At 45.4% G+C, this 14,182-nt stretch overlaps 1 protein-coding gene across 1 annotated transcript in view; it reads left to right on the forward strand.

Moving 5' to 3' along the window:
* Positions 1–12,649, forward strand: part of RAB20 (RAB20, member RAS oncogene family) — a 30,226-nt gene extending 17,577 nt beyond the window's left edge. The window contains exon 2 of the mRNA XM_040425224.1: positions 11,993–12,649. Within this exon, the coding sequence (XP_040281158.1) occupies positions 11,993–12,507 (515 nt within the window). The 3' untranslated portion in view covers positions 12,508–12,649. The remainder of the gene's footprint in view (positions 1–11,992) is intronic.
* Positions 12,650–14,182: the final 1,533 nt, after the last annotated feature.

Here is a 14,182-nt window from a genome sequence, read left to right on the forward strand (position 1 = left end):
CAACTCTGATCCTGGCCGTTTAACCCCTTAGCTCTCTTGGACAATAACAACCATGGCATCTAAGTGATTAACAGGTAGGGCCCCTGCAACAGTATCGCAGGTTTCTGATGGTGACTACTGAAAGCCTAACAATGGCCTCTGTTGCCATGTATAGGCAGGGTCTAATAGGAAAACTGTCAGTGTGATACTGACGGGTAAGGCCTCTTTCACACTTGCGTTGTCCGGATCCGTCGTGTACTCCATTTGCCGGAAGTGCCGCCGGATCCGTAACACCGCAAGTGAACTGAAAGCATTTGAAGACGGATCCGTCTTCAAAATGCGTTCAGTGTTACTATGGCACCCAGGACGCTATTAAAGTCCTGGTTGCCATAGTAGTAGTGGGGAGCGGGGGAGCAGTATACTTACAGTCCGTGCGGCTCCCGGGGCGCTCCAGAATGACGTCAGGGCGCCCCATGCGCATGGATGACGTGATCCATGCGATCACGTCATCCATGCGCGTGGGGCGCCCCGTGAGCCGAACGGACGGTAAGTATACTGCTCCCCCGCTCCCCACTACACTTTACCATGGCAAACAGGACTTTAGTGTCTTGGCAGCCATGTTAACCATTCAGAAAAAGCTAATCGTCGGATCCGGTAATGCGCCGAAACGACGTTTAGCTTAAGGCCGGATCCGGATTAATGCCTTTCAATGGGCATTAATTCTGGATCCGGCCTTGCGGCAAGTCTTCAGGATTTTTGGCCGGAGCAAAAAGCGCAGCATGCTGCGGTATTTTCTCCGGCCAAAAAACGCTCCGTTCAGAAATATTGGTTTCCAAAATATAGGTTTTGGGAAATGTCTTGTACATTAGAAAAATTGCTATTAAAGGGTTTTCTGAGACTTTTAGAGCTCGTGCGCACAGCCATTGACGTTTTTTGCTGCCTGCAAATTGATAGATCCTCAGTATATGATCGTGGTGGTCCAACAATTGGGACCCAGGCCAATCAGCTGTTTGAGAAGGCATCAGCGCTCACAGTAATGCCATGGCCTTGCAGTTTAGCTGGCCATGTGACGTCATGTTTATTGGTCACATTGCCTAGGCACAGCTCATCCCCATTGAATTGAATGGGACAGAGCTGTGATACCAAGCACAGCCACTATACAATGTAAGGCACTGTGATTGGTGAGCTGAGAGAAGGCCACGATACTACTGTGAGCGCCAGTACAGCAGACATCCTGGGTGTCCGACCCCCACCGATCAGATACTGATGACCTATCCAGAGGATAGGTTATCAGTATAAAAGTCTCAGAAAACCCCTTTAAAATTTTAAGCCTTCTAATATCCTAAAAGATAAAAGGACATTTAGAAAGCGATTCCAACATAAAGTTGACGTATGGAAAATATTAGTTACTAGCTAATTTGTGTGGTATAACTTTCTTATAAGAAGAAAAATTCTAATTTGGAAAATTTTAATTTTTCTTTTTCAAAATTTCAGTGTTTTAGATTTTTCATAAATAAACCCACAACTTATGCACCAAAATTTGCAACTAACATACAGTCTCCGACTCCCTCTGATAAGTAAGAGCGTTCTGAAGTTACTATACATAAAGTGTCACACAAGGCCAAAACTGGATGCGTCAGATGCGTCTGGAATCTCTGGATGTCCAGAGGCAGGGCCGGTTTTAGACAAAATGTGGCCCTGGGCAAAATCAAAAGTGGGGTCTCAAATCTTATAATAATGTACCAACAACACAGTCACACGCTGATTCCGCAAATTAAAATGAAATATGTGAACATGTGTGTTTATTAAGCTACATCAAACACACCAAATTGAATTAAAATACATAACTACAACATTTAATTTTGCATCTTTACTCTACACATAATGCTAGCAGCAGTATCTTGTGACTATAGTCTTTTCATTTAGTTGTTTACTAGGTGGAATAGTATGTGTAAGATCATTTGATTGTGAAATGGGATCCGAGTACCTTGTCTCTGCGCTGCCCCCCCCAATCCTTGTGAAAATGCGCCCACACCATGTTCCTGGTCTCTGTGCTGCCCCCCCCCCCCCAGTTCTTGTGACAGTGCCCCCACATCATGGTCCTTGGTTCTGTGCTGCCCCCCCCCCCCCCCAGTTCTTGTGACAGTGCCCCCACATCATGGTTCTGTGCTGCCCCCCCCCAGTTCTTGTGACAGTGCCCCCACCTCATGGTCCTTGGTTCTGTGCTGCCCCCCCCCCCCCCAGTTCTTGTGACAGTGCCCCCACATCATGGTCCTTGGTTCTGTGCTGCCCCCCCCCCCTCAGTTCTTGTGACAGTGCCCCCACATCATGGTCCTTGGTTCTGTGCTGCCCCCCCCCAGTTCTTGTGACAGTGCCCCCACATCATGGTCCTTGGTTCTGTGCTGCCCCCCCCCCCCCCCAGTTCTTGTGACAGTGCCCCCACCTCATGGTCCTTGGTTCTGTGCTCCCCCCCCCCCCCCCAGTTCTTGTGACAGTGCCCCCACATCATGGTCCTTGGTTCTGTGCTCCCCCCCCCCCCCCCAGTTCTTGTGACAGTGCCCCCACATCATGGTCCTTGGTTCTGTGCACCCAACCCCTCCATCCTAGTCCTTGTCACCAAACCATGCTCCTTGTCTCTGTGGCAAATTCCCCCCCCCCCCCCCCACTGTCACTGTGCCTTCTGACTCGATATCACAGTACCCCAAATGCAGTAAACAGCGCCCCAATTTCTATTGAAACATGTGCCCCCAATGTTTTATGGTCAACATGATGCCCCACTAAATTTATTTCAATGGGCCAGAGTATTTATTTAGGTAAATGACCCCTATTATCATCATGCTCTATGCCCCCATGTAATTATTGCTACTCTGCAAATGAAGAATCGGGTACCGTTGGCTTTTTTAATGCAAGGTTCCCTCCTTAGTGGCTCTGGTGCGTGCTTTCTCTCCTCCGCAGGCAAGGAATTTGCGCCACTCTTCCTTTCCAGGTCGAGCGGAGTGTGCAGACAGGAGGCACATGCACGCTTCATTCCCTGAGGCTGCTGCCAGCACAGGGTATGAAGACCGTGTGGGTGCTGACATGCCGTGTCAGTGTGCGTGCGCAGGAATGTGGTGCTTCAGATCAGTGACGTCTGTGCTGGAAGGAGTGAAAATTTTGTATGTGGGGCGGTGCTGGGCTCCAGAAGGGGCGTGCCTGGGCTCCTGATCAAGGTAATTTGCATATCAATAAAAACATAATCAAGGAGACTAAAGTGCATATTGGAGCAGCTCTTACAGGTGACGTCTCCACGGATTTCAGTTCTTCACTTTCCTTTTCTTCTTCATTTAGTCCAGACCATCATGGGTAGACATCTTTGGTCAGAGGTGTGCAGCCCCCTCTGCCTCATAAGACACCAGCATTACTATATTGCAAATGGTAGATGGGGAACTGTTACAGATTTTGCAACTCAGACCCCAAATTTACACAGGGCACTGTCATCCTGAAGCTACTTTTAAGGGTCTATTCACACGTCCGTTTTTTCTTTCCTGATCTGTTCCGTTTTTTCAGGAACAGATCTGGACCAGATCTGGACCCATTCATTTTCAATGGGTCCTGGAAAAAAACGGACAGCTCAATGTCTGATTTTTTCCAGGACCCATTGAAAATGAATGGGTCCAGATCTGGTCCAGATCTGTTCCTGAAAAAACGGAACAGATCAGGAAAGAAAAAACGGACGTGTGAATGGACCCTAATACTGTGCCCACTGTTTCCCCCCCATGCCCACAAATACTGTACTATACTTTACACCCAGACTGCCCTCATTAGTAATGGTGCTCCCAGTTCCCCAAGAATGCCCCCATTAGTAGGAATTCCTCCATATTGTGTCAAATAATAACGCCCTACATCCCTAGTAGTAATAATATAACCATAATGCTTCCAGTAGCTGTAGTGCCCCCGTAGTTCCAATATATAATGCTCCTCCACCCCCCATAGTGCCAGTACATATATAATGTTCTCCCGTAGTCCCAGTATATAATGCTCTTCCATTCCCATCCAGTAGTGCCAGGTATATATAATAAACTCCCTCCCCCCTTTCTTGGTGCCCCCAGCAGTGCGGACGTTTAGTATAAAAAAAAAAACAACAACTCTGTCTCGTTCCCCCGCCACACTCTGCGATGCAGGTCACAGTATTATCTGTGGCTTGTGTTGCTGCGGTCCCAATGACATCACCGCTCCTGCTCTGGGTCTCGCGTGATTACGTGACGTCATTGCAGCTTCTTGCACTGTTCCAATGCCTCACTGGCTTCAGGCTTAGTGTCCTGAGGCTTGTGAGGTTGAACAGTCGCAGGTGTGGCCGTGAGTGCACCCCCCTTTATGGGTAGCGAGGTGGCGCCCTAGGCGGACGACTACCCTTGCCTATCCATCGTCCCCTGCCCTAATTCAGAGCACATTACAGCAGGAGGTATAACTCCCAGCATGTCTAAGCCATTATTATGTCATATCAGTGCACATTACTGGGGGAGGTATAAGAGGAGAGGACTACGACTCCTAGCGTGTCCAAGCCCTTATTATGTATTATCACAGTACTTTATAACAGGAGAGGACTACAACTCCCAGCATGTCCAGGCTTTTGTAATGTACTCTGATAATTAGGCAGCAGCTGAGCATGCACATGGCTGCTCCATTCATCTCTATTGGCTGCCAGAGATTGCATGAAAGATGCCAACTGATTCTTGGTTGTAAGGAATGGCTGTATTTATTTATTTTTTTGCCACCAATTTTAATAAAAAGTGAGGAACCAATAAATTTTGATGTTAGGCCACCAAAATGACCTCTTTCTGGCTTCAGGAAAGAAGTTGAAATATTACATACTGCTGGATTCATGTTTGTGTCCTTGTCACCACCATATTCAAGTGAAAGCTCATTGGCAAATCACATAGGAACTTCTATTCCAAACGCAGAGAGTGGCAAAGCGGAGAAGCAGCACAGTCCTTTATGAGGAAAGTATGGCTGTGGAGCACGTGCAGAGAGTAACTGTGGCTGCTATAACTATTAAGGGGGCGGCCTTAGGTAAATCGTATAACTTAAGGTCCACAAAAAGTAGGTCTCCTACTGACAAAATGGTTACTACTGCTATAGGAGAGCCAACATGAGATTTAGATTCCTAACTATAGAGTTCTCATCGTAATGTACTTGTGTCATTTCTTTACTCCACCTTAGGGTACCAGTTGTTATATTCACAGGTGGTACATTTTTGGTAACGTCTTGGAGAATGAAGCAAAATGAAATGCTATTTCCCCAAATTAAAGGGATTGTGTCACTTCAGCAAATGGTATTTATTATGTAGAGAAAGTTAAAACAAGGCACTTACTAATGCATTGAAAGGACCCCGTACATTGTGGAGGGGGACGCATGGCCATACTGGCATTGCCTGATGGCTGTCTTGTCTTTTGGGCTGAGGTGTTCTGCCTGGTGGCATGAAGGTTATATTTAGGAGCCCAGTTTTGGAGGGAAAAGGTTTCCCGCTCTTGTGGGATCACTGGGCAGAAGTTCAATTCTGCCCGGTGATTTTTTCCTCAATTGGCTGGGCAAGTAGCCTATGGTGTCCCAGGGTCTGGGGGAAGGTTAGCGGAGCCCTGGAGACAGTAATTGATTGGTGGTGGTGGGAGGTTTTGGGGCTATAAGTGTTCGAGCTCCGCAGGCTGGGCTTGCCTTTGATCTGCACCTGCCTGTGGAGCCGGATTCTTTGTGCCCCTCCCGCCCGCCCCCAATTCTTGAAGGTGGTTTTGCTATGGCCTGAGGAAGGGTGAGGTAAGGATAGTCATCCCGTGATGGGATGGACTCTGATATATTTATGGTATTGGAGTCTGAGTTTATGACTAGACTCTTAAAAGGTTTTTCAGTTAAAGTTGTATTGGTTGATTTTAATAAATCAGGCCTTGGCCGTTTTACCTCCACTCTTTAGTCGGTGTCTTTTTATTAAATGTATGCATGTATTATGGTTTGTTATAGGTAGGCATAATATGCCATGTATTGCCATGTTATTATCAATATTGCCTCCATTGTACACTGCTTTTTTGCATGGTTATGACCCCCCTACAATCCAGCAGCAGTGGCCGTGCTTGCACAGTATAGGAAAAAGTTCCAGCCTATGTGAGCCCCCATGGTCTCGGCTACCAGATAGGCTGGCACTTTTTCCTATAGTGTGCAAACACTGCCACTGCTGCTGGACTGCAAAGGAGGCAGTATGGACAATAACAGTACATCTGTAAGTGCCTTGTAATAACTTGCTCTACATGATAAAAACCATTTGCTGAAGTGGGACAACCCCTTTGATGTCTGAAAAGTGTGTTTGCCTGTGGCATCTCATGAACTGTGTAGAGCCATGGATAAATATACCTGCTTGAGTTAGTAGTTATTGTAATGCCCATTCACACAGCAGGTTTTACAGTGAAATTTAGCCGAAAATCCACCAGCGGTGACGTTGTTTCTGCCTCCCTTTCATTTCAATGGGAATGTACATAAAAGATTCGGACCGCACGTATCATAAATATAAGGTATAAAACAGGTTATTTTCTCTTCCTCCCTTCAAAAAAGTACCAAGGTCTGCAGATCTCCTACTGGATATCCTGCAACTTACAAAGAAAAACAATAGGGTAGATCCGTATGGTTGTACTGCCCTGTGATGCACAGATTGTACTTACACGGCACTCCACCAGTCACAAGTGTATCACAGATTTCCTCTGCAAACTAGTTGGTTCTCCGCAGTGAAGATGCACGCTCACACGCTGGTACACAGGGCTCAACCACGGACTTGATGACAGCATACACCTGGTGAGTCTACTGGGATTCCCAACTTCTTTTGGTTCAAAATTTTCTGTGGATACAAGTTGATCCCACCATAGTGAAGCTTCGATAACTATTTAAAAAGATTTATTAGTACATACTTACAAACATGCACTTTAAAATCGCATTAAAATCCCAGCGTCTTTCTCCTTGCCCGACCCAGGTTTCGCCCCTTGAGCTTCGTCAGGGGCACACTGACGAAGCTCAAGGAGCGAAACCTGGGTCGGGCAAGGAGAAAGACGCTGGGATTTTAATGCGATTTTAAAGTGCATGTTTGATTGCAGAGGAAATCTGTGATACGCTTGTGACTGGTGGAGTGCCGTGTAAGTACAATCTGTGCATCACAGGGCAGTACAACCATACGGATCTACCCTATTGTCTTTCTTTGTAAGTTGCAGGATATCCAGTAGGAGATCTGCAGACCTTGGTACTTTTTTGAAGGGAGGAAGAGAAAATAACCTGTTTTATACCTTATATTTATGATACGTGCGGTCCGAATCTTTTATGTACATTCTTTGAAAGTGTGATCGACCCCACAACACTCCTCGGACCTGCAGCAATTTTTTGCGGACTGGTGATTAAGTATATACTTTTACCATTTCATTGGGAGGCAGCATTGAGGATTGCGGTAGCTTAAAGAAGGGTTGTCCGGGTTCAGAACCCGGACATACCCATATTTTTTACCCAGGCAGCCCGACCAAGATGAGCATCGGAGCATTTCATGCAGTGAGCCCGGTGACATCACTGGCACTGATGGGCGGGCTTTAGTGCTGCCCTATCCTGTAAAATGGCTAGGGCAGCGCTAAAGCCGGCCCATCGGAGCCGGTGACGTCACCGAACACACTGCTGGGCGGAAGCCTCTGTCTGGCAGTGTGCCTAGGTAAACAAACAAGCCTTTGCCCTGCGCTATCCATGAAATGCTCCGATACTCATCTATGTGGGGCTGTCTGGGTGAAAATATGGGTATGTCCGGGTTCATCTCTGAATCCGGACAACCCCTTTAAATCTGTACCGAGAACAGACATGTCCCTTCTACAGTATATCTATATGAACTGGTTTGTTGCTTTTTTAACTATCTTTTTAGTTTTGATACGTTTATTTTACTTATTTTTTGTTATGCCCGTATAAGGCTTTGTTGCCCTACTGATTCTAAAGAAAGATTGAAAAAAATGCCTTACTACGTCCAGTGTCTGAAAGAATCACAGACAATGGGGGCATATCGCTAGGATATGCCCCCATTGTCTGAAAGGTGCGGGTCCCACTTCTGGGACCCGCACCTACAATGAGAATGGAGCGGGGAAATGAACAGAGGGCGCACTGCGCATGCGCAGCCGCCCTCCATTCCTTTCTATGGGGTCGCTGAAAATAGCCGCTGCCCCATAGAAATGAATGGAAGCAGGGGCCGCGCGTGTGCGGCACGCTCCCATTCACTTCGATGGGAGCAGCGCTTGGTGGTGGACAGACCCCTGGAAATCTGGGGTCCTCCAGCCACAGCTCTGCCCGCTCCGTTCTCGTTGTAGGTGCGGGTCCTAGAGGTGGGACCCGCACCTATCAGACAATGGGGGCATATCCTAGCGATATGCCCCCATTGTATGTGATGGGAATACCCCTTTAAAAATATACAGTTTTGTATACAGCTTCTTTAAAGATGTATGTCTCAGTGGTTACAGGCCTTAAGTAAACCATGCGTGTGGTATAATCCTGGTGTCATATGTTAACTCTAGCAGCATAATTGTATGGCGCTGGCAGGAGTCCACAGAGTGCCAGTGGTGTACTATTTCTGTGCTCACCCTATAACCGGACTGTCATGTGATTGCAGGGTGCAGATGAGTTGTCATGGAAGCTGGAGGCCTGAAAAATAGCCCCCCAGGTTTGCCATCTGCCAAGAGACTGATAGACATTGAAAAATACTACATACCAAATCATTAAAGGGGTTAAAAAGGTTTTCTGAGACTTTAATACAGATGACCTATCCTCAGGATAGGTCATCAGAATCTGATCGGTGGGGGTCTGACACCTGAGACCCCTGCCCAACAGCTGTTTGAGAAGGCACCGGCGCTCCTGTGAGTGCCACAGTCGCAGCTCGCCGTACATTGTACAGCCACTGTGCCTGGTATTGCAGCTCAGCCCTATTCACTTCTATGGGGATGAGATGTTCCTAGGCCATGTGACTGTATACACAAAATGGGACAGTATTTTTATGGCTTTTTGCATTTATTTTTTTTAGATGCATTTGAACAATGAAAATGCTACCATGTCCATATGCATTAAATGCAGTTCTGTGTTACAGATGAGCATGTGGCAGAAATCTGTCCATTCCTGAATAATTTGTTAGACCTTCAAGGGGGTTTCCTATGAATGCAAAAAATTTTTACTCCCATATCTGCAGGATGTTTTTTTCCTTTTTGTGGGTGAGCAGGACTGTATCAAGCACCTGCATCTTCTAGAATGCTCTACCATTAGCTCTTACTCGCATATAGCCTCAGAGACACATATGGTTTGTAATACACCCACAATTCCCTTCTTCACCGTCTAGAGAGAGATGTAGCTACAGTTGCAAGAAAAAGTATGTGAACCCTTTGGAATGATATGGATTTCTGCACAAATTGGTTATAAAATGTGATCTGATCTTCATATAAGTCACAACAATAGACAATCACAGTCTGCTTAAACTAATAACACACAAAGAATTAAATGTTACCATGTTTTTATTGAACACACCATGTAAACATTCACAGTGCAGGTGGAAAAAGTATGTGAACCCTTGGATTTAATAACTGGTTGAACCTCCTTTGGCAGCGATAACTTCAACCAAACGTTTCCTGTAGTTGCAGATCAGATGTGCACAACGGTCAGGATCTTTACAGAACAGTTTCAGTTCAGCAATATTCTTGGGATGTCTGGTGTGAATCGCATTCTTGAGGTCATGCCACAGCATCTCAATCGGGTTGAGGTCAGGACTCTGACTGGGCCACTCCAGAAGGCGTATTTTCTACTGTTTAAGCTATTCTGTTGATTTACTTCTATGCTTTGGGTCGTTGTCCTGTTGCAACACCCATCTTCTGTTGAGCTTCAGCTGGTGGACAGATGGCCTTAAAGGGCTTCTGTCACCCCACTAAAGTAATTTTATTAATTTTTGCTAGTTAAAATCTGGTGCCAGCGCCGTACCTGTCTTCAGTCAGCGCAGGCGCACTGAGAGGAGGACGCTCGCTCAGCAGCTCCATCCTCAATGCGCCTGCGCCATTGACATCACATCTACACCTGGCGCAGGCGCACTGAGGAAGGAGCGGCCGAGCGAGCGTCCTCCCCTCAGTGCGCCTGCGCCAACTGAAAACAGGTACGGCGCAGGCGCCAGATTTTGAACGCAGACAGGGCCAGCCAGAGGACGAGCACGTTCGCTGGCCCTGCCAATCAACATGAGGAGGGGGCGTCATTATGAAAGGAGGATGCGGCTGCTACCAGCTGCCCTACTTGCTGGTAGAGAGCTCATTTACATATTATAAAAGTCCGTTTTTTGAAGAAACTGCTGAAGGAAAGTGAGTAAGAGCATTATATATTCATATATCGCAGTATAAGGAATTTAACTAGCCCAAAAAAAATATATGACTTTAGTGGGGTGACAGAAGCCCTTTAAGTTCTCCTGCAAATAATCTTGATAAACTTGGGAATTCATTTTTCCTTCGATAATAGCAATCCGTCCAGGCCCTGACTCAGCAAAGCAACCCCAAACCATGATGCCCCCACCACCATACTTCACAGTTGGGATGAGGTTTTGATGTTGGTGTGCTGTGCCTCTTTTTCTCCACACATAGTGTTGTGTGTTTCTTCCAAACAACTCAACTTTGGTTTCATCTGTCCACAGAATATTTTGCCAGTACTGCTGTGGAACATCCAGGTGCTCTTGTGAAAACTGTAAACGTGCAGCAATGGTTTTTTTGGACAGCAGTGGCTTCCTCTGTGGTATCCTCCCATGAAATCCATTCTTGTTTAGTGTTTTACGTATTGTAGATTCGCTAACAGGGATGTTAGCATATGCCAGAGACTTTTGTAAGTCTTTAGCTGACACTCTAGGATTCTTCTTCACCTCATTGAGCAGTCTGCGCTGTGCTCTTGCAGTCATCTTTACAGGATGGCCACTCCTAGGGAGAGTAGCAGCAGTGCTGAACTTTCTCCATTTATAGACCATTTGTCTTACCGTGGACTGATGAGCAGCAAGGCTTTTGGAGATACTTTTATAACCCTTTCCAGCTTTATGCAAGTCAACAATTCTTAATCGTAGGTCTTCTGAGAGCTCTTTTGTGCGAGGCATCATTCACATCAGGCAATGCTTCTTGTGAATAACAAACCCAGAACTGGTGTGTGTTTTTTATAGGGCAGGGCAGCTGTAACCAGCACCTCCAATCTCATCTCATTGATTGGACTCCAGTTGGCTGACACCTCACTCCAATTAGCTCTTGGAGATGTCATTAGTCTAGGGGTTCACATACTTTTTCCACCTGCGCTGTGAATGTTTACATGGTGTGTTCAATAAAAACATGGTAACATTTAATTCTTTGTGTGTTATTAGTTTAAGCAGACTGTGATTGTCTATTGTTGTGACTTAGATGAAGATCAGATCACATTTTATGACCAATTTGTGCAGAAATCCATATCATTCCAAAGGGTTCACATACTTTTTCTTGCAACTGTATATACTTCTATGAATATAGACGTGGGGATGAATAAATGAAAGTTGTCTGGGCACTTTGCGTGCTTCTTTTGGAGATCACTATGCCCTTAGGGGAGGGAGGAGGGAAGCTACAGAGCATATTATTCCATCACTGAGTGCAGGAGGTGGACCATAAGAAGAATCAGTAGAGGGCGCTACCAGAGACTAAAATGTAATTTACATAGAAAACCAAACAATTTTATTTTATGTATATTGCAGAAATACTTTGTCCTATTCATTGCATAGTAATGCTTTTTGTGGGATAACCTGCTGGGAGATCTCAGACTTCTACTTATACATGTGTCAGAAAACACACAGTAAAAATAGCCCTTGGAACTAGTCTGACAGCTTTGTGAATGGTTTACTTGTAGTGAAAACTCTGACGTGGCCAATGAACTTTGAAGTAACTGAGAAACTGACAAAGAACCATGTTATAACCTGTGTCTTACAGACGTTCTGTGTGTTTTCATTCTCTTTTAGGGAGGGAACAGTTCCACGGCTTGGGCTCTATGTACTGCCGGTCTGCTTCTGCTATCATCTTGACCTATGATGTCTGTAACAATCAGAGTCTCGTGGAGCTTGAGGACAGATTCTTGGGCCTGACTGACACCGCCAGTGACGACTGCATCTTTGCCTTGGTGGGCAACAAAATCGACCTCACCGATGACTATGAAGCCGAGGGAGAGTCTGAAGGAGAAAAGCCTCGTAGAGGTAGTGCTTCCAAACTTCGCAAACAGGTTCATAATGAAGATGCTATTGCACTGTACAAACGGATCATGAAGTATAGAATGGTGGATGAAACCCATGCCCCAGCCGCAGACAAAATGTGCTTTGAAACCAGTGCAAAAACGGGATACAATGTCGATTTCCTGTTTGAAAGTGTCTTTAATATGGTTATCCCATTAATTGTGAAGAAGAAAGCAAATGGACCAGACGATACAGTCATACTGGCACAGAACCATCACGAGAAAAAGACTAAAAGCGGCTGCTGTTAACAGTTGGGTTTCTTGATGGTCCTCCCAACTGCTTGGCATTTGCAGTTAATTTGACTAAATATACCAGCGGTTCTGTACAGTCAAATGTAAGAAGCTTTATTAAGACGAGCAGGATTTTGCACAAAAACACCAAATTGTAGTACTAAACAACTAATCAAATGAATCTTACGCTTACTGATTCATTTATAGCAATGAAAAGTTTTACAGATCATTTCAATGGCTTTTGCATTGTTTGCCAAGTACCGTACATTTATTTATAAAATTCTGCTCATTTTCCACAGAATAACGAAGCTTCACATATGGGAATGTTTGCCTGACTCCATTCAAAAATAGTTTCATATTTCTGTTTAAAAAGTAACTTCATTTATTGGTTTTTGAGCAAACATCTTTTTGAAAATGAGTAGTCTATATCCAGGAGTCATGTCCTTTTATGATTGTTCAGAAACGATACATTATAACAACTATGAATGTATATATCTATATGATGAATAAGTATATTTTTGGGGTGAGGAGTAATTTATGACCATCATTATTGATGTGATTTGTCACTAACCTGTATGAATGACCTAATATTAAATGTAAGAATTTTTTTCTAGTGTCTTTATTGCAAGTTTTTATTTTTTTTATAAAATCAAGCAAATTTAAAGATTTTCAAGGAAATACAATACTGTCTTCCAGAGCATCGAGTTATGAAAATCAGAAAATTCCTTTTTCTCTATTTACCTCCATTTTTATGCTTATTATTGGTTTCCATGGGATACTGCCACCTATACCTGCAGTGGTGGCCTCTTACAGTACTTTGATAAGCCTGGCCAGTTCTTGGGAGGGCTCCTGGTTGGAGCAATAGTTCCTGGCATCACTGTAGAGTTCTATAGGACGGCTCTGGCACATGCGCTTTCTTTTCAGCTCTGCTTGGCTGCTAACTAAAAGAACTAAGTAATAGCTACTTTCATACCCGCGGTGCAGCCAGCTCTCTGCACTGGATCTGTACATTGCTGCTTACCAGGCAGCCAGCATACTTGTGATACATGTGCAGCTGCTTGCTTATGTATCAGCAAGCAGTGTTAGGGCCCTTGCACACGACTGTATGCCCTCCGAGACATACGGTCCGTAAGTGGCATTGATGGTGCGCTAAGGAGCACACAGCATCATAGATTACAGTGATGCTGTGCACGTTAAGCCCCCCGCGGTGCTATTGTCCCACACTCATATGATCTTATGAGTGCAGGGTAATAACACCGCGGGCGGCCCAACGTGCACAGCATCATTGTAATCTATGATGCTGTGCGTTCTCGTGCGCACGATCAATGCAGCTCCGGGACATATGGCCCGCTCACGGACCGTATGTCTCGGAGGGCATACGGTCGTGTGCAAGTGCCCTTATTCTGCTCATTTGTCTACTATGTATCGGTCTGTGTGACAAAGGCTCCCATCCCTGGTTGTGGAGTCAGCAATATATGTCAGTATGAAGCAGACAGTCTCCTTAGGTCTGGAGCTAGGGTTTTCCGATTGTATCCCTGTCCTCACACTTCTCAAACTCCTGATGCTGCATATTTTACATTTTAGCAGCTCCGCACCCAGTGCCCTGCGGAACTGAGGACAACATAAACTAGTGACCGGTCTCTGCAAAATGCTGGGTCACTTTTTTTTAACCTAACCCCTTACTGACCAGCCT

Source organism: Bufo bufo, chromosome 3, assembly GCF_905171765.1.
Source record: "Bufo bufo chromosome 3, aBufBuf1.1, whole genome shotgun sequence".
NCBI classification, from domain to species: Eukaryota; Metazoa; Chordata; class Amphibia; order Anura; family Bufonidae; genus Bufo; species Bufo bufo.